Source organism: Heloderma suspectum, chromosome 4 (genome assembly GCF_057233095.1).
Source record: "Heloderma suspectum isolate Gila_16-S chromosome 4, 16-S_ref, whole genome shotgun sequence".
Taxonomy (NCBI): Eukaryota; Metazoa; Chordata; class Lepidosauria; order Squamata; family Helodermatidae; genus Heloderma; species Heloderma suspectum.
Window position 1 is genome coordinate 41,381,219 of NC_139461.1, and position 27,393 is coordinate 41,408,611.

The 27,393-nt window shown below is 44.2% G+C and overlaps 1 protein-coding gene across 4 annotated transcripts in view; it reads left to right on the top strand.

Annotated features, from left to right (window-relative positions):
- The first annotated feature begins 377 nt into the window (after positions 1-377).
- Positions 378-27,393, top strand: part of NIPAL2 (NIPA like domain containing 2) — a 55,573-nt gene continuing 28,557 nt past the window's right edge. Inside the window, exons 1-6 of one of the 4 annotated variants that reach the window (XM_084849056.1) lie at positions 378-630; positions 7,604-7,669; positions 9,802-9,870; positions 12,796-12,967; positions 18,168-18,227; positions 22,053-22,174. In XM_084849056.1, the coding sequence (XP_084705182.1) occupies positions 12,817-12,967; positions 18,168-18,227; positions 22,053-22,174 (333 nt within the window). In that variant the 5' untranslated portion in view covers positions 378-630; positions 7,604-7,669; positions 9,802-9,870; positions 12,796-12,816. Of the gene's footprint in view, positions 840-7,603; positions 7,670-9,801; positions 9,871-12,795; positions 12,968-18,167; positions 18,228-22,052; positions 22,175-27,393 lie in introns of all 4 variants that reach the window. The other 3 variants (XM_084849054.1, XM_084849057.1, XM_084849055.1) reach the window with 3 other exon arrangements.

Consider the following 27,393-nt stretch of genomic DNA (forward strand, 5'->3'; position numbering starts at 1 on the left):
GTGGGGGTAGAAATGTTAGCTGTGTGCTTCACAACGGAAGTAATACACGTGGCCGTTTACGGGGGTGGTGGGAGGCATAAGATCATTAAGTCCAGGGTCTAAAATGACCTAGCTCCATCACCGATTGCACCTTCTCGTCGTATGGGGAGAATGAAATCGCAGGCTCTTGCTGCCCAAACAAATAAACAAAAGCAGCTATTTAAGCTGCTGCTGCTGCAAAATTCCTCGTGTTTCTTTGCAATTCTGTTTCCTCGCTCCCCTCGCTCATCCTTGCCGTGGCTTTCTCTCTCTTTTGCACCTGCTCCGTGAACTTCCGGCCGAAGGAAACAGCGAGTCGGGCACCAGAAAGAAAAAGCCCTCCCTTCCTTCCTCCTCCCGAGCCACCCCAGACCAGGAAGCGGGCGACCAGTTTGAGAAATCCGGTTTCCTTTGCCCCGATTGCTCATGGCCCCGAGGGTGAGCCGGGGCCCCGAGGCGCGCTGCAGCTGAAGGCAGCGGAGACAAGGCGGCGTCCAGGGGGTCTCTTGCTTGACTATGGTGAAGCCGCAGGTAGCCCAAAACGCCACCTCCGGGCCGAAGGAGATCGGCGGCGGTGGGTTTCTTTCCAGTGGGTGGTACTACGCAAATCAGGTGAGCGCATCACAGGCGAGTTTAGAAGTCTTCACCAGAGTCCTCATCGTGGACGCCTCTCCTTTTTTGGACACGGGGAGACCCTACCTCGAAGTGAATTTTGCAGTCCAGGAAAGAGGCAGCTGTGAAGTTCTGCTGTTAGGGTCCCTTTCGCCTAGTGAAATTTACCTCCGATAGCCAGTGCAGCATCAGAAACGTACACCTGTCAGGTTTGTACATAGGTAATTTATTGATTTGTTACATGTGTATCCTGCCCTCTCTTCCAAGGATCCCACGGTGGTGTATCTGATCTTCCTCCCTTCCATGCGAGGTAGGTTAGGTTGAGAATTAGTGACTGGCCCAAAGTCACCCAGTGAGTTTCATGGCTGAATGGGGACTTGAACCTAGATCTCCCCAGTTCAACACTCTAACCACTGCGCCACATTGATTCTCCTTTGGTAACACCACTGCAGGCCCAGTAAGCCTGATCTTTGAGCCTTCCTCCTGAGCACGATGAGGTGGTAAAGTAACTGCTTGTGTAGGATTGGCTTGGGGGAGCTTATATACAAGAATGCATTTGATACAGGCCACCACCACATCATCATCCCCTTGTGGAGAAAAAACAATAACTTATAGCAGCCTTCCCCAACCTGATGCCCTATGGCTGTTTTAGACTACAACTCCCAGCATGTGTAGTCCAACACATCTCGGGACACACACACACCCTGTTTGGTGGGGGGACCCAGTTGGGAAAGGCTAATCTACAGGATAATTCAGAGGCCACCTCCACAACACTGTACTCTCTACAACACTATACACTATGCTATTCTGTGGGATTTATGTGCAACTCTTGCTGGAAAATGTTTCTTATCTAATCACCTATGCATTTTTAACCAGACATAAGTCCCGCTGTCTGCAGTGGGGCTTGCTCCCTAGTAGGTGTGTTTAGGATTGCAGCTTCAGAAGCCCACATGCTTTCAGTGTGATGAAACCAATGAAAAAGAAATCTCCCTCTCTTGCTCCCCAAGGCAGAAATGGTTTTGACACTAGATATGGGGAGGAGACCCCTTCATGGATCACTGCCTTGTTGTGGCGAAGGGGCTTGCGTAACTCAGTGAAGCCATAAGCTATGCCGTGCAGGGCCACCCAAGACGGACAGGTCATGGCAGAGAGTTCTGACAAAATGTGGTCCACTGGAGAAGGAAATGGCAACCCACTCCAGTATTCTTGCCAAGAAAACCCCATGGAACGTATCACAAGGCTAAAAGATATGACACCGGAAGATGAGCCCCTCAGGTCGGAAGGTGTCCAATATACTACTGGGGAAGAGCAGAGGGTATTTCCAAGTAGCGCCAGAAAGAGTGAAGCGGCTGGGCCAAAGCCGAAAGGACACCTAGCTGTGGATGTGTCTGGTGGTGAAAAGAAAATCCGATGCTGTAAAGAACAATATTGTTTAGGAACCTGGAATGTCAGATCAATGAATCAAGGTAAGTTGGAGGTGGTCAAACATGAGATGGCAAGATTGAACATCGACATCTTGGGAATCGGCGAACTAAAATGGACAGGCATGGGCGAATTTAATTCAGGTGACCATCATATCTACTATTGTGGGCAAGAATCCCTTAGAAGAAATGGAGTAGCACTCATAGTCAACAAAAGGGTGGGAAAAGCAGTACTGGGGTACAATCTTAAAAACGATAGAATGATCTCAGTACGAATCCAAGGCAAACCATTCAACACAGTAATTCAAGTCTATGCCCCAACCACTGAGGCCCTTCCATGCTTTATAACTTGTTCTACGTTCCTGATTTTTTTGTTCAGTCATTAAGTCGTGTCCGACTCTTCGTGACCCCATGGACCATAGCACGCCAGGCCTTCCTGTCCTCCGCTCTCTCCCGGAGTGTGCTCAAGTTCATTTTCATTGCATCAGTGATGCTATCTAGCCATCTCATCCTCTGCCGCCCCCTTCTCCTTTTGCCTTCAGTCTTTCCCAGCATCAGGGTCTTTTCCAGAGAGTTTTCTCTTTGCATCAGGTGGCCAAAATATTTGAGCTTCAGCTTCAGTATCTGTCCTTCCAATGAGCACTCAGGGTTGATTTCCTTTAGGATTGCCTGATTTGACCTCCTTGCAGTCCAGGGGACTCGTAAGAGTCTTCTCCAGCACCACAGTTTGAAAGCATCAATTCTTTGGTGCTCAGCCTTCCTTATAGTCCAGCTCTCACAGCCATACATTACTACTGGGAAAACCATAGCTTTGATTATGCAGACCTTTGTCGGCAAGGTGATGTCTCTGCTTCTTACTATGCTATCTAGGTTTGCCATAGCTTTCCTCCCAAAGAGCAAGCGTCTTTTAATTTCATGGCTACAGTCACCATCTGCGGTGATCTTGGAGCCCAAGAAAATAAAATCTGTCACTGCTTCCATTTCTTCCCCTTCTATATGCCAGGAAGTGATAGGGCCAGATGCCATGAGCTTAGTTTTTTTAATGTTGAGTTTCAAACCAGCTTTTGCACTCTCCACTTTCACCCTCAACAAGAGGCTCTTGAGATCCTCTTCACTTCCTGCCATTAGGGTGGTATCGTCTGCATATCAGAGGTTGTTGATAATTCTCCCTGCAATCTTAGTTCCGACCTGTGATTCATCCAACCCAGCGTTTCTCATGATATACTCTGCATATAAGTTAAATAAGCAGGGCGACAATATGCAGCCTTGTCGTACTCCTTTCCCAATTTTGAACCACTCAGTTGTTCCATGTGTGGTTCTGACTGTTGCTTCTTGACCCTCGTACAGGTTTCTCAGGAGACAGGTAAGGTGGTCTGGTACTCCCATCTCTTGAAGAATTTGCCAGAGTTTGTTGTGATCCACACAATCAAAGGCTTTAGCGTAGTCAATGAAGCAGAAATAGACATTTTTCTGGAATTCTCTTGCTTTCTCCATGATCCAGCGAATGTTGGCGATTTGATCTCTAGTTCCTCTGCCTCTTCGAAACTCCGCTTGTACTTCCGGTAGTTCTCGGTTCACTTACTGCTGAAGCCTAGCTTGTAGGATTTTGAGCATCACCTTGCTGGCATGTGAAATGAGTGCAATTGTGCGGTAGTTTGAACACTCTTTGGCATTGCCCTTCTTTGGAATTGGAATGTAGACTGACCTTTTCCAGTCTTGTGGCCACTGTTGAGTGTTCCAAATATGTTGGCATATTGAGTGCAGCACTTTAACAGCATCATCTTTTAGGATTTTAAATAGCTCAGCTGGAATACTGTCATCTCTGCTAGCTTTGTTGTTAGTAATGCTTCCTAAGGCCCACTTGACTTCACTCTTGAGGATGTCCGGCTCCAGTTCAGTGACTGCACTATCATGGCTATCAAGGACATTCAGATCTTTCCTGTATAGTTCTTCTGTTTATTCTTTCCACCTCTTCTTAATCTCATCAGCTTCTGTTAGGTCCCTGCCTTCTTTGTCCTTTATCATGCCCGTCTTTGCACAAAACGTTCCCTTGAGATCTCCGATTTTCTTGAAAAGATCTCTAGTCTTTCCCATTCTATTGTTTTCCTCAATTTCTTTGCATTGTTCATTTAAGAAGGCCTTCTTGTCTCTCCTTGCTATTCTCTGGAACTCTGCATTCAGTTGAATATATCTTCCCCTTTCTCCCTTGCTTTTCGCTTCCCTTCTTTCCTCAGCTACTTGTAAAGCCTCATCAGACAGTCACTTTGCTTTCTTGCATTTCTTTTTCTTTGGGATGGATTTCGTTGCTGCCTCCTGAACAATGTTACGGACCTCCGTCCATAGTTCCTCAGGCACTCTGTCTATCAGGTCTAATCCCTGAAATCTATTCGTCACCTCCACTGTATATTCATAAGGGATATGATTTAGGTCATACCTGAATGGTTTAGTGGTTTTCCCTACATTCTTCAATTTAAGCCAAAATTTTGCAAGAAGAAGCTCATGATCTGAGCCACAGTCAGCTCCAGGTCTTGTTTTGACTGACTGTATGGAGCTTCTCCATCTTTGGCTGCAAAGGACATAATCGATCTGATTTCAATATTGACCATCTGGTGATGTCCATGTGTAGAGTCACCTCTTGTGCTGTTGGAAAAGAGTGTTTGCTATGATCAGCGTGTTCTCTTGGCAAAACTCTCTTAGCCTTTGTCCTGCTTCATTCTGTACACCAAGGCCATGCTTGCCTGTTATCCCGGTTATTTCTTGACTTCCTGCTTTGGCATTCCAATCCCTTATGATGAGAAGGACATCTTTTTTTGGTGTTAGTTCTAGAAGGTGTTGTAGGTCTTCATAGAACCGATCAACCTCAGCTTCTTTGGCCTCAGTGGTTGGGGCATAGACTTGAATTACTGTGATGTTGAATGGTTTGCCTTGGATTCGTACTGAGATCATTCTATCGTACTGAGATCATTCTATCGGTTTTGAGATTGTACCCCCGTACTGCTTTTCCCACCCTTTTATTGACTGTGAGTGCTACTCCATTTCTTCTAAGGGATTCTTGCCCACAGTAGTAGATATAATGGTCACCTGAATTAAATTCACCCATGCTTGTCCATTGTAGTTTGCTGATTCCCAAGATGTCGATGTTCCATCTTGCCATCTCATGTTTGACCACCTCCAGGTTGCCTTGATTCATTAATCTTACATTTCAGTTTCCTAAACAATATTGTTCTTTACAGCATCGGATTTTCTTTTCACACGTTCCTGATACGTTAGAGCAAAAAGACAACAAAACAGTTTGCCAGCCCTGATAATAAATACTTAGAGCATGTTTACTTTTGCATTTTAAACTCACTTAAACCATAGCACCATCATGACTAAAGGAATACAGTGAAGTTTGCTTCTACTGCTCTGATACTAAACATATTTAATTGGAAATAAGCATCATTTTGTTGTAAAAACAACAGTCATGTGGCATTCCAGAATAAATGTATTAGTCTTTAATGGAGCAATCCTATGTCCCCTAGACAGCATCTGGGGGACATAGGATTGTTCGGTTTCTGGGATCCAAACCGAGCTCCCCTCCCCACTGTAGCCAGCGTAGTTCTCTCCATGCCAGCTCTCTCTCCACTCTTGGAAATGGATTGCAGAGACAGGGGGAAAGGGGCAGTCCCGGGGGTGGGGGAGGAGACTGGGGAAGCTGTGTTACACAGCTTCCTATGCATGCCCCAGCCTCCTTCCCTCCCACTTGGAAACCCCACAGCTAGATGGGTGAAATTGGCCATCTAGTGAAAATGCAGGGTGGCTGGAGCATTGGATATTTAGCAGCCTCCGACTTCAGAGGCTGCCAACTATCTCGATAGGATTGCGCCCTAAGATGCCACAGGACTCTTTATTTTCGCTGCAATAGGCCAACATGGCTTCCCTCTGAAAATTGCTCCATTTTGTTGTGGAAGCAGTTAATATATATTTAATGTAAAAATAATAAAATGAGCATCTATAATCAGGCAGATGCCTGGCAGGCTACTCCTTGACTATATATATATATATTTAAATAAGAAGAAAGAAAGGAGGCTGCAGCGAATCGGGTCAGCCCTAATGGTCCCTGACATTTGGCAGCAGGCCTCTTTACCACTGCCCCCATCACCTACTGTCTTCAGGTGGTTATTTGAATTTTCCCTGGGGTGTGGGGGCCTGGATTTTTGCCCCCAAATCCATCCCTAGCAGCACCTAGCAGTTACACTGTGGAATTCGCTGCTGCAAGATGTAATGATGGCCACTGAACTGGATGGCTTAAAAAGAGGATGAGATAAATTCATGGAGGCTAAGGCTATCAATGGCTACTAGTCGTGATGGCTATACATTATCTCCAGTCTTAGGGCAGTATGCCTCTGTATGTCATTTGCTGGTGGGGCTGGGGGTGCTATCATACTTGTGTCCTGCTTGTGGGTTTCTGATAGGCATCTGATTGGCTACCAAGGCAACAGAATGTTGGATTATATAGTCTTTGGTCTGGTCCAACACAGCTCTTCTTATGGACTGAGGAGTTAAGGACATGCTTAGTCTCTCTCATTGAAATCAGTGGGATGTAAATGTACTTAGATTTGCCTGGATCATGTTGATAGTATTTTTTTTTAATTCTAATTGGGCATGTTTTATCTTCTTAGTTTTATCCTATTTTTATTGTTCTATTGTAATTATTGTGTCATGTGTTTTCATGTGTTGTTATTTCCATCCTCACTCTATTGGGATGGGGTTGTAGTATATATTGAAATAATGTTTGTGATTGTCTAGAAGCTGTTAAATGTACAGTTGGTGACTAGTGCATTACCAGAGGAATTAGGGAAGTCATGAAGGTAGTACATTATCCTGTTGGCGTGTCTGCTTTGCCTTAACAGAAATAAGAAACAATCCACCCCCTTTTTTTTAAGTTCTCAGATGATTTGTTTAAAAGTCTTGTAAGAGCTGGATTGCAACATTTATTATGCCAGTCCTTATTATACTAATTATCTTGTTCCCATGCTTCTCAAAGCTGCTGCTGTAAGCTTTTCAAGCGCCTCACTCTTTTTTGTTGACAAAAACAATGTTGTGCACTTCACCAAACTACGCCTGATGAGGTGTTCCCCTTTTTACGCATATGCAGCACTGCCATCAAGCTTCATTTGCTATTGCTGTGTACGTAGAACCTGTGGATTGGGAAGCGCGAGAACATACTATTCCAGCCTTCCCCAACCTGGCTGGAGGGTTATGGGAGTTGTAGTCCAACACATCTGGAAGGCAACAAATTGGAGAAAACTGTACTTCTCTTAACAGTTGGCTTAGCTATCTATTACTCTGGATGTTTCAAAGAGTCTAAGCATTGGTTTAATTCAAGTTAAGCTTTAAACAAAACCATTTTTTAAAACTTTTATTAACATTCTGAATGGTTCTCTCAGAAAAGTCTCACCCTTCACGTTGCTGTATATCTAATCTACAAGCTACCTTGCATTCAGCAGAAGTTGAAGGCCTTTGGCAATATAAAACTCATGTTGGACTTAATCCAGCTTTTTTTCTCTTAGGTGAAACTTGGATTTAAACTGATCTGTTGCTTCTGAAATGTAGTTAGGAACCATGACAGAACACAGGTATTTGGCACAAAATCTTGATACTGTCTCTAGAGATGCACTCATACCCAGTCCTGCTTAAGCCCATTTACATCAGTTGGAATGCATAACAGGATTAAAGTCCGCAGGTCCAACCTGGTAGCAACTCTCTTGTGCCCTGGCTATGGTGCTGTAGCGCACAGCTAGGCCTGTGGGAAGTGCCGCAGTAGAAGGTACATACCGTTTCCACTACTATGGCAAGCCAACCGCTGCTGGACTATATAGCCAGTTGCGGCCCACTGCTAGCTTTATGGTCCAGTCTGAGTTGGATGGGGCCTTGTAGGCCATCTAGTGCAACCTCCTGCTTGAAGCAGGAAATCCTGTCATCCCTAGCCAATGGCTACCCAGCCTCTGTCTGGGTTCACACAACATGCTAACCCACACTCAGTGGTTGAGTGTGGGTTGTTGTTGAAGCATGGGTTATTGTGTTGTCTGAAAGCAGCACGTTTTCTGTTGTTAACCATGCAGTATTGCTTATTTTTCTCGAACAAACCGCCTTGTAAACCCATGGTTTGTTGATGGGTTGTTCAAGGTGGTTAACAAGCCACACTGCATGGTTAATAAGCCACCCTGTGGAAAACGTGCTGCATTCAGATTTATTTATTTATTTATACATTTCATTTCTATACCGCCCAATAGCCGAAGCTCTCTCGGTAAGAGGATAAACCACGCTTCAACAACAACCCACGCTTCAGCAACAATCCACACTGAACCACTGAGTGTGGGTTAGTGTGTTGTGTGAACCCAGTCTCTATTTTAAGACTTCCAGCAAGGGAGAGTCCTTTCCCCTCCAGGTAATCGGTTCCATAGTCAAACTGCTCTTGCATGTCAGCTATGGGTTTTCTCACATCACATTTTCTACTTATATAATGATCTTAGTGGGTTCATTTTGGGAAAAGGGTATTGCCTCTGCTCTATCTGATTGATTTGTTAGGATCTGACAATAATGATGAAATTAACTTATTATATAAGGGCTAGAGAAGAGCAAATGTTTGAGGATAGGATTATTGAAAGATGGAGTGTCTGTGTCATATTTTGTAATGATAAATTTAGAAATAATGTTCGTCTGTATTCGTTGTTTTGCCTGGTCTGATTTTGTTGCTGTTGAAAGATATATATACATGTATTGGGTGATTTTTTATTTTTTTATTTTATTTTATATGATTAAGGGCGCAATCCTATGGCCGCTTGGCAGCAGCTAGATGTCCATAGGATTCTTTGGTTTTCAGGAACTGACCTTGGAGCCTGTGCTCCGAGGTTGGTTCCTGGAAAACCGCCTCCCCGTCACCTCGTAGGTGGCGCAGATCGTTCCTGGACTCCAGGCGCAGAAGAGCAATGCAGAGCGGGGCAAAAGTAGGTGTTCCTGGGGAGGGATGGGGAGCGCGGAAGTGCCTGTACGACACTTCCTATGTGCCGTATAGCCTCCCCTCTCCCGCTCCGAAGTCCTGCGGCTAGACAGCCAAAATCAGCCATCTAGCCGTGAATGCAGGGTGGCCAGAACACAGAGGAGAAGATTCCCTCCGTGCTCTGCTCGCCCTGTATTGGATAGGCAGTCATCTCTGAGTTCAGAGGCAGCTGCCTATCCCCACAGGATTGGTCCCTAAATAAGGATTTTTAAATGTTAAAAATATACTTATATAAGAGTATCCACCAGTTCTTCCTGCATGGGTGCTTCCACATTCGGAAAAATTAGTCGCGTAGCTGATTCCACCTCCACTCTATCACTGTTTGGCAGCTGCTTAGGATTCTCAGTCTTATCTTTGTTTTTTTGTTTTTTTTAAGAATCTCCATCTGGCATGGGGGGGGTGGCTTGGGGAGTTGGTATCCAAGACACAAAATATTAATGAATATTCAGCTTGCCTCAAGTACTTGTACTATTAGGCTCTGCTTTTGAGGACGGAGAATAGTTTCTGAATTGCAAGCAGTATAGGTTGGTTGAATATATTTTCAGAAGAGCAGTGAACACTGCATTATCAATTCAGAGAGCAAGTTGGAGGGCACCTAAAACCTGTAGGTTTTGTTATTTTAGAAATGAATGACCTTTTCTGAGTATTTGCCTTCTGTTCTGCAGATTCCCTAATGGTACATGGATGTTTTGTGTTGTTGTTTTGCAGAGTTTGCTGTTAGGCATCTTGTTGGCAATCGCAGGAAACTTTCTCATTAGCATCTCTTTGAATCTGCAGGTATGAAAATCTCCATTGTATTATGGGCTGCAGTGAGATCATAGATCATAGAATCATAGTGTTGGAAGGGGCCTACAAGACCCCCTGCTCAATGCTTAAAACTGCAGAAATGTGCACAAGCTTGCAGCCATTATATTTAATGTTGGTGAATAGTGCATTGACATAACACAGCATTGACCTGCTTGGTTATATTATGATATGCTTTGAGGGTTTAAAAAAAAATTGATTATTTATTTGTAAAATCAAGACCCACATTTAAAGTTCCTTTTTTGTTTTAAATAATGTTTGATATATTTCTATGACTTTATTTTTATATTTAATGCAGTTACATTTGATGACCACAAAATGTACTGCTAGCTTTTTCTGTCGATCTTATTCTACGTTGTGGCTTATTTATTTTTGGCATGCTAAGCCAGTGCTCCTAAGCATAGGAGCCGTGTACCAGAATTTCTATGTGACTAGGAGACACACGACACCCCATTTTCCCTCTGTCTCTGTGCCTCCTTAACAGTTGCCACATTTCCCTCTCTTCAATCCCTATAGCTTGCAATATTAAGACAGAACGTCTGAAAGTGAGTTGAGAATTGGCATGCCATGCAGAGCGATGATCGGATTACCGCTCTGCCATGAAAATCGATCCTCGCCACACATCCAGTAATCCTCATTCTGCAACAAGGATCTTTTGACTACACATTTGGGAGTTATGGCTCCCATGTGAAGCCTCTTGGAAATTGCTTCTGCATGGGAGTGCTTGACACAATAGCTCTACCATTTGAAAGGGGCTTTCCATTTCATTTCACCCTAATTGCATTTTGATTTTCCGTGCCAGCATGGCCCAGTCCCTGGATGCTATTGGTGCCTGCATGGAGAGATTCTCCACACAGTTAGATTGTACTCAGTGGAAATCAGCTTTCAGTTGTTACACCTACTGTGTGGAATGGCACCTTGCAGAAGTGTTTCTTGGCAGGCCCTGCATGAGGACCATGACATATGAAGTCTTGTCAGACCTTTGCACATCTTCAGACTCTCACACACACAGACTTAACAGGGTTCCGGGAACCAGACAGATAAGACTGCATAGGAGCATAAGATGCAGATAGCACCAGGTTAAGCTATTTGTTCATCTAGTCCAATATTGTCTACTTCAGGGGTTCCCAACCTTTTTGGGTTGATGGGCATATTTGGAATGTTGAGAGAATGTTGTGGGTGCTCTCACAAAATGGCTGCTATTGGGGAACTTGCTTGTTCACAAAATGGCTGCCATGGTAGGCATAGCCGGTCACGAAATGCTCATTTTTCACTAGACGAAGAAAAGTAACCTGCCCAAGAACCTAAGTATAAGACAGAGGTAGGGTCTGAGCTCCAAAACACAAAACCACTCCTTTTTAATCCCAATAAAAATGATGCTGGAGGGCAGCCCTTCACTTTGCAGTATGGCAGCCCTTCACTTTACAGTATGGCAGCCTCCCACTTAAAAACATTTTTAATAAAAAGAAATAATCTTAAGAAATAAAATAAAATTCAGGAGGGGCAGGGAGCCTGGTGGGAACCAAGAAAGATGTCTATGGGCACCACATTGGAGATCCTAGGTCTGCCCTGACTAGCAGCAGCACGTGAGGCTCTCAGGCAGATGTCTCTCCCATCACCAGCTACCTGATCCTTTTCTAAATGGAGACTGAATGGAGAACCTTCTGCAGGTAAAGCATGTGCTGTACCGCTGAGGTATCAGGGATGCTGTAGCTTCATCCTGCATTTCAGAGCCTGCATTGACCGGGGGATGGACAAGGTGCTCTCCAAGGTCTCTTTCAACTCTGTGATTCTATCATCTCTCCTCACATCCCATCTAAAATATGAGGTTGCCTGGAGAATTACTGTGGGCCACCTATGTCCTTGCTATTACCTGCTGGCCACCTATTGTTGGCAGCTTGTGCCATGTGAATGGACAGCTTCATCGTAAGTATGTGTGGACCAGAAATCTGCCCATTTAGCTTTCTAGGCCTCGGGCCAGTATGAAAGGAGGGCGAAACTGAGAACTGCATGAGATCCAATTTGTCAGTCAAAAAGCTGTGCCCCTTCTAGAGTTTTATTTTCGTACAGTAATGGCTTATTTGAAAGTACTATTTCAGTGAATCACAGAAGATTCTATTATCCTACTTACTGGCCCTGAGGGAACCAAGTCTCCTCCTCCGTCTTTCTATGGTTGGTCTGTTTAAACTGCTTTGAAGACCCGTAGATTCACCAAAACTAGCTACAGATTTTAATATAAATACATATGATCTTATTTAGAGCAGGGGGTAGATAAGCTGTGCCCCTCCAGATGTTGTGGGACTACATTTCCTATCATCCCTGACCATTGGACATGGTGGCTGGGGCTGATGGAAATTGGAGTCCAACAATATTTGGAGGGCCACAGATTCCCTACCACTGATTTAGAGTGTTCTGCCAAAAGAACTCAAATCTTTATTTTAATCTTAATTTTTCTCAAGCTGTTCCCTGCTTTCGTTGCTATATGGATAATTTAAACAAGGATATGCTAATGTCTTGCCAGCTCAAGCTAGCGCAAGGCTGTGGCTTCCTTTTTTTTGGTTTCTTAAAATGACATGGGAGAGTTTGTATTGGCATTGACATGGGGCTGCCCTAAGAATTCAAAGTTTCTGAAAAACTCACGTTTTTAAAGTAAGTCCAAACTATCCAAAGCATTACAAACCACCTACACAGAATGCTAACTTCAGCTCATGTTGACATTTTTCTTCCAGAAGCGTTTATTTAAGGATTGAAGATTTATATAATTTCTTCAGCATTGTAAAATGACATTATTTCACCCAGGGTACATAAAGCATCTGTAGTTCCATATTAATGTCAAGTGCAATATCTGTTATATGCATGTAAATCCATGTCTTTCATCCTCATATTTCTAACTTTTAGAAATGCTCTCATCTTCGGCTGATGCACCAAGCCAATTGGAAGCCCTGTTACAGAAGCAAGCTCTGGTGGTGTGGAATTATTCTTATGGGGACTGGAGAAATTGGGAACTTCGCAGCCTATGGATTTGCCTCAGTCATGGTCATTGCTCCGCTAGGAAGCATGGCAGTCATTGGTGAGACTCCCCCTCCCCCCCGTAAATATCTCACACATAATAGTATGTTTGCGATAATTACACAAATGCTGAAAGAGGGTGAAAAGTAAGAGAAAGATAAGAGGGGTCTCTGGAGGGATGAATGAGCTAGAACAGTTTGTATTCCAGTGGAGTTATAAAATTGTGGCCTTATTTAACGTTATACCGTAGGCTTAGAGACAAAGATGCTCTCACATGAACAGAAGTTACTTCTGCTAGCACAATGTAGCTCCACTGATTTCAGCTGATTCTCCCCTCTTGTGCAGCTCTCTGTGCCCCATCCCCACAGAAGTGGCTTTCGAGAGAACACGTGTGACCGCACTGGGGAAGTGGTAGCGGTAAGCCCCACTGCAGAGTTGGCCTCATGCTATAGATCCAAGTCACAGTGTCTCGTCGTCTGACAACCCTTCACCAGGCTTTTATAGTTCCGTGTTTCTAATGTAGATTAGAAGGGCCACCTCTTTGGATCAGTGGGCACATTTGGGATTTTGAGAGAGTGACGTGGGCACTCTCTCAAAAATGGCTGCCATGGTGGAGGCTTGCGTATTCATAAAATGGCTACAATGGTGGTCATGGCCAGTCACAAAACACTTGTTTCCCAGAAGGCAAACTGGTGAGACTAAAAGAAAAGTAGCTTGCTCAAGAAACTTAAGTACAAGGCAGAGGAGGTTCTGAGCTCCAAATCACAAAAACACTCTTTTGGACCCAAATAAAGATTGTGCTGGAGGGCAACACCTCGCTTTGCATCATGCCAGCCTCCCCATTTTAAAAATAATAATACTTCAAAAACATCTTAGGAAATAAAATCAGGAGGGGCAGGGAGCCTGGCACACCAAGAGAGATGTCTGTGCACACTGATGCCCACGGGTGCCATCTTAGACACCCCCTCTCCTTTCTGCATTGCATCTGGACTCAGTAGGTATTCCTGTGAGGCATTAGTGAATCTCTCTGATTTAGGTCTATTTTCATTATTTTTGTTACCATTATTGTGGCCACAAGAAAAAGCGAATAGCTAGCTACACTGCCTCCCATCTGAGTATTGTGCTGAGTATTGTGCTGCTGTAGTCAGGTGGACCATGTGCTTTGATGAATCAGAGCAGAAAGCACGAGTGCAGGGGTCCAGCGATGTTCCAGCTTAGGGGATCTTTTGGGATGTCAGTGTGTTCTGGGAGTGAGTGGCTTGAAAGATGGCCACAGTGCACCAGGATATTCCATGCCATTTCACCTCCCCGCTCACCCCCCCATTCTGTGCATACTGAGCCTGCTCAGCCTTCATTGGGCTGTGTTTGGGATTGGGGGGTGCTGATGTTCCTAGAGATTTTTTGTGCTTCTGCAAATCCTTGGGTTTCCATGAGTCTGAGGATACCTCCCTCCTTTGCATGCATGGTGCTATTCTGGCTACATAAGGATTGGCAATTGGAGAACTGAGTTCGCTTTGATGAGGACCAATTCTCAGGCGTATTTCAGACTATGACAGTCATGGAAAAACTAAATCCATGCAGATGTCTAACTGCTTCAGCCTCTGCCTGCTAAGCTGAATTCTTCTGTCGCTGTAATACAGATAAGAAGCAGAACCAGTGCATGGCAGTAAGTGTACGTAACTGGCTCTGCACAGGCTGAAGTAGGTGCAGGTCAGGATAGGGTACTTTCTGTGACTCTGTCAGGGACAGAAATGCTTGTGAAAATAAATCCAGTGTTTGTTAGGTACAGATTAGTAATACTTGTAGCAAGTGTGCTGGTGCCTTGCAGCTATTTCAAAGAACTACAGGCCTAAGTGTATGTTACTCACATGTAAGGCAGTCGTGTGTAGCTGCAGGAGCCGGGCTGTGCTCTTAGCTCTGCCCCTGATGGCATGTTATTGGGATAGTTCCAGCCCTGGGCTTCCCTGTTGAAAGTGGCGGTCTGCATCAGAAGTTTTACTCCATGCAATGCGGACACCTGTGATATCAGGTGTCTTACTTGCATGAAGCCCCAGTGCACAAGCATCTGCCTGTGAGTAGAAGTTCCTGATCAGGTGTCTGTGCTCAACATGAGAAGACAGGGAACAGAGTTAGCCCAGGAGTGCAGCATTGGGGGCAGGCCCAGGAACACGCCTCCTGCTCCTGCAGCTACACGTGAATGTCCTACACATCAGTAACATGTTCACAGAGTTACCATTTCAGAGAGATTTGGGCCTACTTCTCACTTACTGGGTTCAGACGATCAACGGAGGAAAAGGAGCCACCATGGCTTCTTTTCCTCACCCTGCACATGCCGCTGGCACCCCCGTATTTCCCTAATTATCTGTGCTGTGGCGCGGGTTGCCGTGTCATACGAACCTGGCGAGGTGCGCAACAGGGGTGGCTTCCAAACCACCCCATAACCCCTACAACAAGCCATGGGTTATGGGGTGGTTTGGAAGCCACCCTTGCCGCACACCTCACCAGGTTTGGACAACATGGCAGTCCACTCTGCAGGTAATTAGGGAAATGTCAGGCCCGTGAGCAGCCCACACAGGGTGGGAAAAAGACGCCACGGTGGCTTCTTTTCCCTGATGATCCTGCAAACCTGGCCACTAACGTGGGAAGCCTGTAATATGGAACAGACTGCAGGGGGGCTCATATAATGGAATGCTCTTCCACAAAAGAACATTCCTTCCACACAGAAAGCTAGCATTATGGAGTGGTGGTGGTGGGGAAAGCTAGATTTAGATCCTTTCTCCCTAATATCTAGTTTTCTATAGATAGGCTATTCTGTACTACGGAGCCATGTTGCTCCCCCTGATCATCATGATGAGAAGTAGGCCTTAGAATGAGCAGTAATTTATAGTTTATGTGCGTGTGTCTGTTTTTCAGTCATACAGCTGGAGTTTTATGTTGCTTGGATACCAGTACATTTTGCTCATGAAAACTGTCATCTTAATGTTTCACATGAAATGATGATCTAAGTGGATATGTTTCTTAAGTGCATCTCAAAAAAACCTTTTATTATTTTCATAATAATTTATGTAGCCCTCAGTAGTTCTTTACAGCAGCTATATTTAAACTATTTAAAGGGAGAGAAAAGTTATGTTTCCTCAGGAGGGGGACTCTTGCTGATGAAGCAAGCACGCAGGCTGATGTTTACCTCTCTTTAATCCCTTGACAGCATTTGAAACAGGACACCAAACTTAACACATGTTTTGTAATTCAAGGAACCATCTGTGTGTTTTTTGTTGCACATGCCATTTTCCCCATTGGGTGTTTCTACAGGTCATTGGCAGAATGGAAATATGGTGTTTTTTGTTTGTTTTTAAAATCTAGAATAGATTAAACTCTGGCAGTTTTCTCAAATTCATGCCCCTTCTCACTAGAAATTGTGAATAATCTTTCAAAAACTTGCACCTAGGACAGACTACGGCCTGACCTTTCTAAGCAGCAGAATGAGGTAGGAATTAGGTCAGGGGTGGGAAATGTGTGTCCCACTAGGTGTTGTTGTACTGCATCCCCCATCAGCCCTTGCTAGCATAGCCAGTGGCGAGGGCTGATGGGAGTTGGAGTCCTACAATGTTTGGAGGGCCACTGGTTCCCCATCCCTGAGTTAGGTGGTAGAGTCCAGAGTTGGCAGAATGGACAGTACCACTTGAGGCAGCAAGCAAGACTCAATTTTTTTCATGTTCCCCTATGCAGAATACTCTATGGAGTGGGCTGCACTAGGATCTTTCTCTGTGTGTGCTGTTTACATGCAGGCGGATTTTTTTTGAACACAGCATCCCCCACCTGTCGCTTGAAGTGATACAGTCCACTCTACTGCATGTGTCAACCAGGCAAGCCTCAATGACAAGACACATTGCCACAGAGATACAACAAAAAATGATTTCCCCATGACATTGCATTTGCATTCACATCTTGGTTACAATATGTACAAATACTAGCCATCAAGAGGTCTTGGCCAACATCGTCATGGTAACCACACTGTGTGGCTGAGAGTCCTAAAAAGAATCAAATTTCAGTATCTGAGCAGTTGGAACCTTGGTGCCCTTGGACCTGTCTGGCAAGCAGTGGGGGAGGAATGAAAGAGAAGCGATGGTGGAAACATCACATTTCAAAGCTATAGGGTCAGATGGGTGGTGCTGCTGAGATCCCACAATCATCCGTTGCTAGCTGGGTTGCCAAGGGTGATCTGCTTGTTGTGTATGGGAAAAACGGAGTGGGTGGTGTTTGGGGAAGTTTGAGAGGCCAAGATTTAAAGCAATAAGAAAGGTATGGGGTGTTGTTTTTAGATGTGCTGTGTGAATTACTTGCTTGGCAAGCACAGCCTGTTGGATGGTATCCAGTAGCCCAGCCATGACCCAGCTTGTCATGGAGTTGCAAAGAGTACCAGTGGGAATAAATTAAGAGGCTAGTTCCAGCTCCAATGAGCTGGGCATAACAGATGACTTTCTTTTTACTGTTGTACATTGTCAGTCATAGGTATGTTATTGGGACTAAATTGACTACTGCTTTTGTGGTTACTTGTCTCTGATCAAAAATTGGCCCTGAGTTTTATGCTGTAGAATGTGATCAGCCTTCATTTGTGTGCATTTACTAGGCCATGCAGAATGTTCTCTGTCTTTAATTTTAGCATTGTCAGGATGAATAGCTGATGAGCAAATGGTGAGCCAAACACCTGACCAAAATCCCTCTAACCACAGAGGTGTTCAGTGAACATGCGAGGAAGTAGCACCCCTCTGACCTTGTGTTGACACGCCTGCTGGTCACTGTGCGCCCCTCCCCCAGCAAGCAATTGCATATTTGGCATTAGTGAGAAAGTGGCCTTGCATATGTACAGATGTCCATGTGTAGGGCTCCTCTGCCCATTCTGGAACTGTAGGTAATGATGGTTCTCAACCGGGTAGAGGACTCCTGACTGCATACAGTTGTATACGGAGAAGGCCTTTGTCTCATAACTCTAAACATTGGGCACATCCACAGGCTGGATGGGGTGTCGCCAGTGGATGTCTCCCCATTACCTCCTGAAGGGTTTGAGCATCCCTACAATCTCAGCCCTTTCACTGGGCCAAGCAGGGGATGTTTTGGGTGTGTAAAATTACTCTTCAGGAATTGGTAGCCCTGCCCAATACAACAGTCATTTGGGCATCTTGCACTTGTCCTAAACTGACTTCATCTTCTTTAATATATTATCTTATTACGTGACATTAAACAAACAAATATTTGTTCCCCAGGTAGTGCAGTTATATCTGTCTTATTCTTGAAAGAGAGCATTAGGTCTGAAGGCATATTAGGTAAGTAAATAATTGCTTGCATGCAAACTTGGTGTACTGTTTTTATAACAAAATGATGGTGCTTTTCAGGCACCTTTCCTTCACCAAACCTCAACATCATTTAAAAATGAGCACAAATGGTCACAGGAAGGAAAATCTTTCTTTTATTTTGTTAGTGCCCTCCAACATTTGTCAGCTGACAATAAATATGCTTTGTGTAGGTTGGAGTATAGTTTAACAACAGGTAGAATCATCCAGTTCTACTCCAGAAAAAAGGCTCAGCAAGCTTGGATTTGAAATCCCCAAATCCATTGAATCTTCTGTCCCCTTTCTTCTGGAACAGCTCCTTCCTAATTGCATCAACTAAATGGCCATTTTTCTATTTATGTTCATGTTTTTGCTGCTAGTTTCTAAATTGGGAAATAATCTTTGAATATATTACACATTTTAATATTTTTATGACAACAGTGAAAGCCTTAACAAGAACTAGGCAAGATCTAATGGCTTGCTCAATTTACTCAAAGCTTTCTTTGATGTTGATATTTGCACACCAGATCGTTTTTATTAAAATAAATAAATAAGCAACGATTTGTTCCTTTTATACAAATTTGGTCATCTCCGAAAGCATTTCAGCAATGTTTTGCTGGCAAACATGATCTTCATTGTGCAAAACACTGGACTTCCTGTCTGTCTCAAAAATATTTCTGCAAATCAAAACTGCCGTGCTCTACACTTCATTTATTAGCAAGTGACTAATTCCAGCAAATATTTTGGTTGCTTTACATAACATAACAAGCCCTTTGCTATTTTCGGTATTTGAGACTCTACTCTGGCCAGTTACTCATATGTGTAAATGTTGTTGACATATTTAAGATGACTGTGATTCTCGAACGTTGTCACAATGCTCATTCCCACAGCAGCTGTCCATGCTTCTGGTTGGGCGCTCTTAGCTAGAATACTGGAGACCATTCCTGGCAAAGATATTGTTTTCCCTCCCTATCCTTTAACCAGCAAGAGGCTCCAGAACCAAATTCAGAAAGCCAGCTATGCAGACAAGTCAGGCCCATTTTGGTCCCACAGTTCTCTCCACCATGATAGGACAGGTTCCATCCCATAACTCATGTGAGGCTTGGATATGTGGAAATCTTACACACAAAATAGATAATGCATAGGTATGCTCATGGAAAACCTCCCTAAATCAGGGAAAATATATCCAAAGCCCATCAAATGTACCTCTTATAAAAGCTAGTGGGCTATAATGGCTATATGTAGCCTTCAGTTTCACAGGAACTCACTGAATATCAGTTTGTGGAAAGCAGAAGAGGGCTATTGCCTTCAAGCGCTGTGGGCATCTGCTTGGCCACTGTGGGAGATGGGATGCAAGTCTGGATGGGCCTTTGGTCTGCTTTAGTAGGGCAGCTCCTGGCTATGAGCAAACAAAGAAAGTAGTAGGTTAAAAGTGCAATCATATGTGTGTTTAAACAGAAAAAAAGTTGTACAACTCCTAGCGTTCCCCAGCCAGCATGGCTGGCTGGGTAATTCTGGAAGTTGTAGGAATTGTTTTTGTCTAAACATGCATAGGATTGCACCTTAAGTTGATGTGTCACTTCCAAGAATTCACAATTGACCACTGCTTTCTCCTCTGTCAATGTGGCAAAGCAGATGTGTTTGCTGTTGTCATATGTGACAGTTTGCACATAGCTCATACACTTTTTTTCCTATGCAAAAGTACTTTCTGTGCAGGAACCTTATCTTGTTTGTGCGAAGTGAAAAGAATGACTTTAGGTTACCTGTGGAAATATGCACACAGATGATGCAGCCTGTAGTCTAATGCTTGTAATTGCACAGCTGTTGTGGATGTTCGCAGAAAGAAATTCAGAACTGCTCACCTAACCTATAATGTTTAGTTTTTTTGATCCAAGTGATACATGGAGAATTCATCCCTCAGCTGATCATGTTCCCTTTCAGCCTTGTATGCTGCACATTGTTTTAACTAGAGTTCTGTGCTGATTTATTTTATTTCTGTGAGTTTGTCTTTGCCATGGAGGTTTTTAACAATGTTACTGCATTCCATTGGAGTTAGCTGTATAATGGCAGATATGGTGATTGTTGGGAGGTTTGTGCAAGCACATAAATATAGAACACCGCAGGGCTCTTCTTCTTCTTCTTCTAACTGAGTGTGTGCTATAATGTCCCATTAATGTTCTGTGCAGTATTTTTGTACCACAGAAACTCACGTTCCACATTGATTGTGGGAGTGGGGACCTAAAAGTCATTTTTATTGCCAATTTTAAATTGGCCAGTCTGTGGCAACAAAGAACGTAAGACATACTTATGCAGAAAAGCACATGTCTCTAGATACTTGCACATTCAAGTACAGTCTGTCACAAGCCCACGTCCTATTTTGCATGGATGCCATTGCACATGCAATTACCCCCTTCCTCCATGAGCAATGCAGAAAAATGAAGCTGTTGCTACTGAGAATGGCTGGACGGGGAGCAAAGATTCCTCGATTTCTTATGCTGCATTCATTAATGTTCACACTGCTTTCCCTTCCCCTGGGAAGTGCTCTTGGGCCATCTGACGACCTCCTAAAGCCTCCAGTCATGCTTCCTGGGGGAATGCCCAGAGTCAATAGCCATTAGACTTGATAGGCAGGAGCCAGGAGGGTGTGGAAGCATCCCAATGCATCAGAGCTGGGTTAGTGGCTACTAGATCTGCATTTGGACAACTGTCACATGAGCTGTAGATTCCTTGATTTTAAAGGTATTTACTTTTCCCGCCTTCAAAATTACTCAACCCCTCCCATTAAGAAACAATGTGCTTTTTATATTTGAGCCCTCTGTGGTTTGTCTAGAACAGGGGTGCAGAACCCCAGGGCCGGGAGCCAAATGCGGCCCTCCAGGAATTCTAGTCTGGTCCTCTGGGGTTACCCAGATGGCCACACCCCTTTCCCCTGACCACTGATCATTTGGTGATTTCCTGGCTTTTATGCAGCTTTTTCCCCGTCCTAAAAGGTTGAAATGCCTCTCCTAAGGCTGCGTTACTGGCAATTGGAGCGATAAACTAACATAGGCTGCTGTTTCTTTGATTTTTGGCCCTGCCCCTTTTGCCTTTCTCCCGGCCCACGTAATGCCGCCTCCCAAGAGCTTGGATTCGGCCCCTGATAAGTGTACAAGCATCACATTGGCTGCGGAGTTTCAGGTGGCAGATCTAGATGATCTGTGTTTGAGTTTGTCAGATCAATAGAACAGGGGTGGGGAACATGTGGCCCTTCAGATGGGGTTGGACTGCATCTCCCATCAGCCCTCACCATTTGGTATGTTTGCTAGGGCTGAAACATCTGGAGGGCCACAGATTCCTCACACCTGTAATCGCGCACCATGTTACACATTTGACTTTCAGAAAGGGTACCTGCCTGCCTGTTCCTTCATAGCCCCCTCTCAGATCTGAGTGTCTGATGCTCTCATCCTCCAAGGTGATCTATCTATTATCTGGTGTAAATTGGGTAAGTGCCATCTGGAATTCTAACCCTCTATCAGATATGAAGCATTTTTTTAAAAACCTGATTGTTTCCTTAGGGTTGCTCTGCGTATTTGATTGGAATGAGACTGGAAGCTTGAAGAGCTTCCACACAGGAAATAAATACAAACCATGATGCCCTCACATCTCTTTAAAAAAAAACACCTAGGGTTCCTTGCTTGTTACATTTGTTGAGTAAATTTGTACATAATCGTGGTATCCCAATTTCATCTTTGCACTGTTGTTTCGAAGATTGCTCAGGAGACTTCCAGTTACATATACTGTAGAAATAACCCATTTTTCTAAATGCATTTCATTTTAAAGGTGGAACTGTGACAATTGCAGGAACATTTTTGTTGGTGATGTTTGCTCCACGCATTACCCAGGAACCCACGGCAAGAAAGATACAGAATGATTTAGTAAGCTGGCAGTTCTTGATATATGTGGTGAGTGCAATATCTGTAATTCACAGTATACAAGTGGGACCTGCAAAATGTTGCAGTGTGGTGTGTTCCTGTTCGGGGTTCCAGCCAAACATGCCTCCTTCCAGTGTGTTCCATTCCATTCCTGCTCTCTCTCCAGTTTTTTTCTCTCCAAAAGTCACTCAGCATTCTGTGGCCTCTGTCCTCATTGGGGTGTTTTGGGGTCCTCCCTTAAGTTTTTTCCCTAAAACTTTTGTACTTCTGGAAACTTGGACTTCCCTTAACCCTGCTGATACCCCCACCTGTCCCCTTATGTGTGGATAGTGCCATTTGGGTACATAAAGATCAGCATTTGGAGTACTGAGTTCACTAATAATATAGGATAATTCAAGCACTCTTGTTTACATCTCAAGGCAGAGAATCAAACTTGTTTCCTGTGGGACAGCTTGTTCTTTAGAACAAGGATGTTGCTATTTGCTCGCTTCAGCTGCTATTCCTTCCACATTCCTTGGGTCAAGCGGAGTGTGAATTTAAGACTGCCTCTCCAAGCTGTGTGGAAAGCAGCTCAGAAGGCCAGGTTGTGTCTGTTGTGGCAAAGCATCTGTGGTAACCCGGTAAATTTGTCTAGCTTACCTTTTTATCCACTGCTGTGAAGGTTTTTATGTTGCATTGTGTTTTGTTGTCCTGATGTTTGTTGTATTGTTAATCTCTCTTATTTTTACATTGTAAAGTTGTACAGATAATTTTTTGTTAAGGGGCGGCATAGAAATGTTGTAAATGAGTAAATAAATACACGACGGAATGTGCAAACAGTCTTTCTGTGCTCTCTGATCCCAGGGTTTCAACTTCGACTTCTTTGTACCTCCCCGGGGAGCCAAGAGACAGTCTCTCAATTGTCTCTGGCTGATTGTTTTTAATTCTTGTAGATATATGTTGTTGTTGTTGTTGTGTTATTTGTTCTATATCATTATGTGAATGGTTTTATATTTTATATAATTTTTTAATGGTTTTTAATTTTTGTGAACCGCCCAGAGAGCTTTGGCTATGGGGCGGTATAGAAATAGAATGAATGAACTTCTTGTAACTTTAGCTTTTCTTTCCACAAAAAGCATGTCTGCTTTTATCCCTCAGTTCAATTAAAGGTTTTTACTCAGTCCCACCTGCCCCCTCCTCGGGCCCGTGCTTTTGAGCATGTTACCCATCCTTTAGGTCTTCCATCAGACTGGCTACCTCCAAAGCAGCGTGCCTCGCTCCTGATCTTCCACCCACACGGTCCCAGCTCATCCTAAGCCCCATGTTCACTTTTTCTCTTAGAGCTTTTCTACATGAGGCTGTTAATCTGCTGTATCTACTTTCGGTTTCGGCGCAGAATTGAGACCCGAGCACTCAGCGAGGAGCATTTCCTTTCCTGCTTTTCTGTTACATAACTTATAGGTGGCACCGTGGTATCATGGAATAGAGCAAATACACAAGAGGAAATTGCGATTTCTTTCACTTTCACAATTAAATGCCACATTTTCCCTGCTCTAAAAAAACTTGCTGAAAGTGCTGATTAGACACAGAAGCGAAACTGGAGGGTCACAGCGTTGCCTAAAGAACCCATAAGCAAGCATGTCTAGGGAATGACAAGCACACAACAAATGCTTCTTGTAGAAAGCCCTTAGCCAGATTAGGGAGAGGACTATAATGCAGTAGTAAAACGGTCTGTTTTTCATGCAGAAAGTCACATGTTCAGTTCCTGATGTCTCCAGTTAAAAGCTTCTCTGGTAGCATGTGACTTTCCCCTTCTCTCACAGCACTGCATTGTTTGCCAGCATTACATGGCATAGCCTTCCGCCTCACCTGTTATAACAGCAGCTCACCTAATGGTTAAGGTTTATGGGTATCTGCAGACAGGTGGCAGCCAATTCTTGGCCATAAAGCAACACAAAGTTTGATTTATATAAAATAGTGCAATAATTCCAAGAAATTCCAAGATGTTCTGTTGCTATCTAAGGATTTGCCAGTGTATGTATTCTGCCTCTTTCATTGGACTCCTTTAAAATGTCCTGCAGTTCTGGGCCTAGCGGCTGCTTTGTGATCACAATACAGGAGAGTAGATACTGTGGTTTCAGCATGAGGGAAACCGGGAACAGCCAGAATGAAGAGGAGAACACTGTTACAACTAGGGCTTGAGTCAAACAGGCTTCCAGGGTGGTTCCATGCGAAGCGCTTACTCTGGAGTAGCCACGCTTTGTTCACCCCCTTTGTGTGGGGAATCTCCATGGTATCGTGATCAAATGGTTCTTCTACCATGTTTACCTGTGCTTCTTCCATCTCTTTTGAGACCACAGAAAAACCTGTCATTTTTGTGGTAAAGAATAGAATACTAGTGCAGTCTTCACAGGTGTGGACAAGGAAAAAAATGCAACTGAGGCATCTGGTAGAAGTTGTGGTCTACCGATGACACAGTTAGTAGCGTCCTTCTGTTTCTTGCTTACAGCGTGCAGCTTGGCTATGCCCTTTCCTCCATTACTTTTCATTGTGCTGGCTCTGCTGAGGGAAGGTCCAAATGGGGACCCTCTGAGCAGCAGAAAGAAAAGACTTGATAAAGAATGGAGTTTGGGAGTGGATCCCAGAACTGGACTGTTTTTTTCCCAGGAGGGCTACTGTGAAACTAGTGCTGCCTGCCTGTGTACTTGCTTGCTACTTTCTCAGGCAGTATATTTGCAAATGAGTACGAAGGCGCCGTAAGTGCCCAGTGTCCTCTTCTCTAAAAATAAATTGACTCCATAAAAGGCTGCCCTGGGCTAGAAAGGGCGAGAGCAAATCAATACTTTCAGGAGCATGATGTGATGTGTTAGATGTCAGAGAGGGAGGCTCTGTGTGTGGGCAGCCTCTGAGTGGGAATGCTTGTTGATGGGAATCTTGGCAGAGTGGAAAAACATGATTTATGGATCAGGAAATGTGTAGGATTCAAAACAAAGTCCAGCACGGATCCTTCCTGTCTTGTAATCCAACCCCAACAAAGAGGAGTACGCATGTTTACTTCTAAGAACGTAAGGAGATAAGAACATAAGCCTGCTGGATCGGACCAAAGGCCAGCTAGTCTGGGGTTCTGTTTGCCCAGTGGCTGACCAGATGCTTTTGCGGTGCCCACATCAGGACATGAATGGTACTGGAGGTAATATGTACCCATCATGACTAGTAGCCATTGAAGTTTTAATGGGAGAGATTTTATTATAGGCAGAGGGGTGAATTTTAGTTCAAATCCATTTCTGTACTTATAGCTATATTGTTAAGATGCCACGAAAATCCAAATTGATAATGACAGTGCCAATCCCTTTAAGCTTTCAGGTACCTTTGCCTTTTAAGCGATACCAGAATAAGTTCAGCAGTCAGGCGCTTGCCATGGGCTCATGTCCACCCCTGCTGTCCCGTTTTCTCTTTCTTGAGTGCAAGTTCCTCTCTGCCTCGCTTTTCAGAGCTTACCATGGCACGGTGTTGATGAGACTAGCTGGATGTTAACACTCACTTCGTTTAGCTTCACACTAGGGTTTGCGAGCCTGCTTCGCACTCAAGTTGCATCTTCTGGCTTGAAGCTAGCCTTGATAAGCATTCACATTGGTGAAAACATAACTCTCTACCATGGCTAGCTCTCCAAAGAGAAGGGAGGGGGAATTTGTGCATGGGAGAGAAGGGAAGAAGCCTGTAATCCTACAGCACACTTCTAATTTCTTAACCATGGTCACGGGCACAGTCCTACAGGACAGATGACCAGTAGATGGAGGGCTCCAATCTTGGAGCCTTCCATCCATCCAGAGCCCTGCTGGCCAGAGTCTTGCAGGATGGGAGGAGCAGCAGAGGCTTTTTAAAGGTTTTCTGTCCTCCACTTCTGCATTTTGAACTAGGCTGGCCTCTGAGCCTGCTCCTTGTGGCTCCAGCAAATCCATGTCATCTTCTGTCCCCTCCCTGCCCCCTCATCAGCATCACACCCTTACTTCCCTTCCTGTCATCTTTTGGGGTTACAACACCAACCCTGGGAGAAGAGCCACCACAGAGCTTTCTGTGGCAGCTGGGAGGGGAAATCCCTGCTAGGATCTCTCCCCCACCCCAAGTCATAGCAGCCTGGGGTGGGTGGGAATCCCTGCAGTCCCATGGCCAGTCAGATGCCATCTAGGGACCATAGGATTTCTCTCTTAGGGCTTTTCTACATGAGGCTTTTAACCTGCCACTTCACTGAGGCTTCTGCTTTGGATTCTTTGTGGGATTAAGACTTGCATGTATTTTTTTCAGAGTTTTTTCTTTCTCTGCTTTCTATATATTCCATTAGACAACCACTAGGTGGCAATGTGGTATAGCGGAATTGCACAAATACACCAAGGTTTCATGCTGCCATTCCAACATACCAGACTTTTCCTCATTAGGAAAAAAGACGCTACAGTGGTTGCAGCCCTGGAGAGGCCCTGGAGGAGAATGACATTGTGTAAAGACCCACCAACCACCATGAGTGAGGAATCACAAGCGTACAATAAATGCCTCATGCAGAAAGGCTCGAATAGACTGGCAAGGTTATGACTGGAAGGGGCCAAAACATCCACTGTTCTGCTTTGTTTCCTCAGTATTTTAAGTGAGTGCCTTGCCTTGCCAAGACGTCCAGTGACATTTCATTCTCAATGAATTAAAACTTTCTTAAAACCGTAGGCTTGTTAGGGGGAAAAGGACCTTTCCTCACCTTCTAAGTGTTTAGGCTGCAGTCCAGGAAAGCACTTAAACATACATTTGAATATGTTTTCTGAACATTTACTGGTGACCTAATTTTTCTGTGAGAAATAAAAAGAGGAGTGCTGCATTTAATTTTTTGCTCTTTGTTGATTTGAATGTATTGGCGGGGGCATTTAGAATGATGAATTGAGAGTTTCCCGTTTTGAAGCTGGGATACCAAGGACTGCCCATACTCGACCAGTTCTTTTATTTACGTGTTTTGGTTAGGGTTTTTTTTAATCGTTCGACCATAAGCCATAACAAAACTGAATATACATATACACAGAATACAGCACAGATGTCTAAAATCATAACGGAACAGAGTAATCGTATATAACAGAACACAGATGATTAAAATCAACAAATTTGTTTTAAGCCATCTACCACATGCTTCTCAGTGTAAATTTGTCTCAGTCTATCCACAGAAATGTGGAAGAAGCAACTTTTTCAGTTACCCAGCTCTCCTTACTTGCATGGGGGAAAATACTTTTCTGAAACAT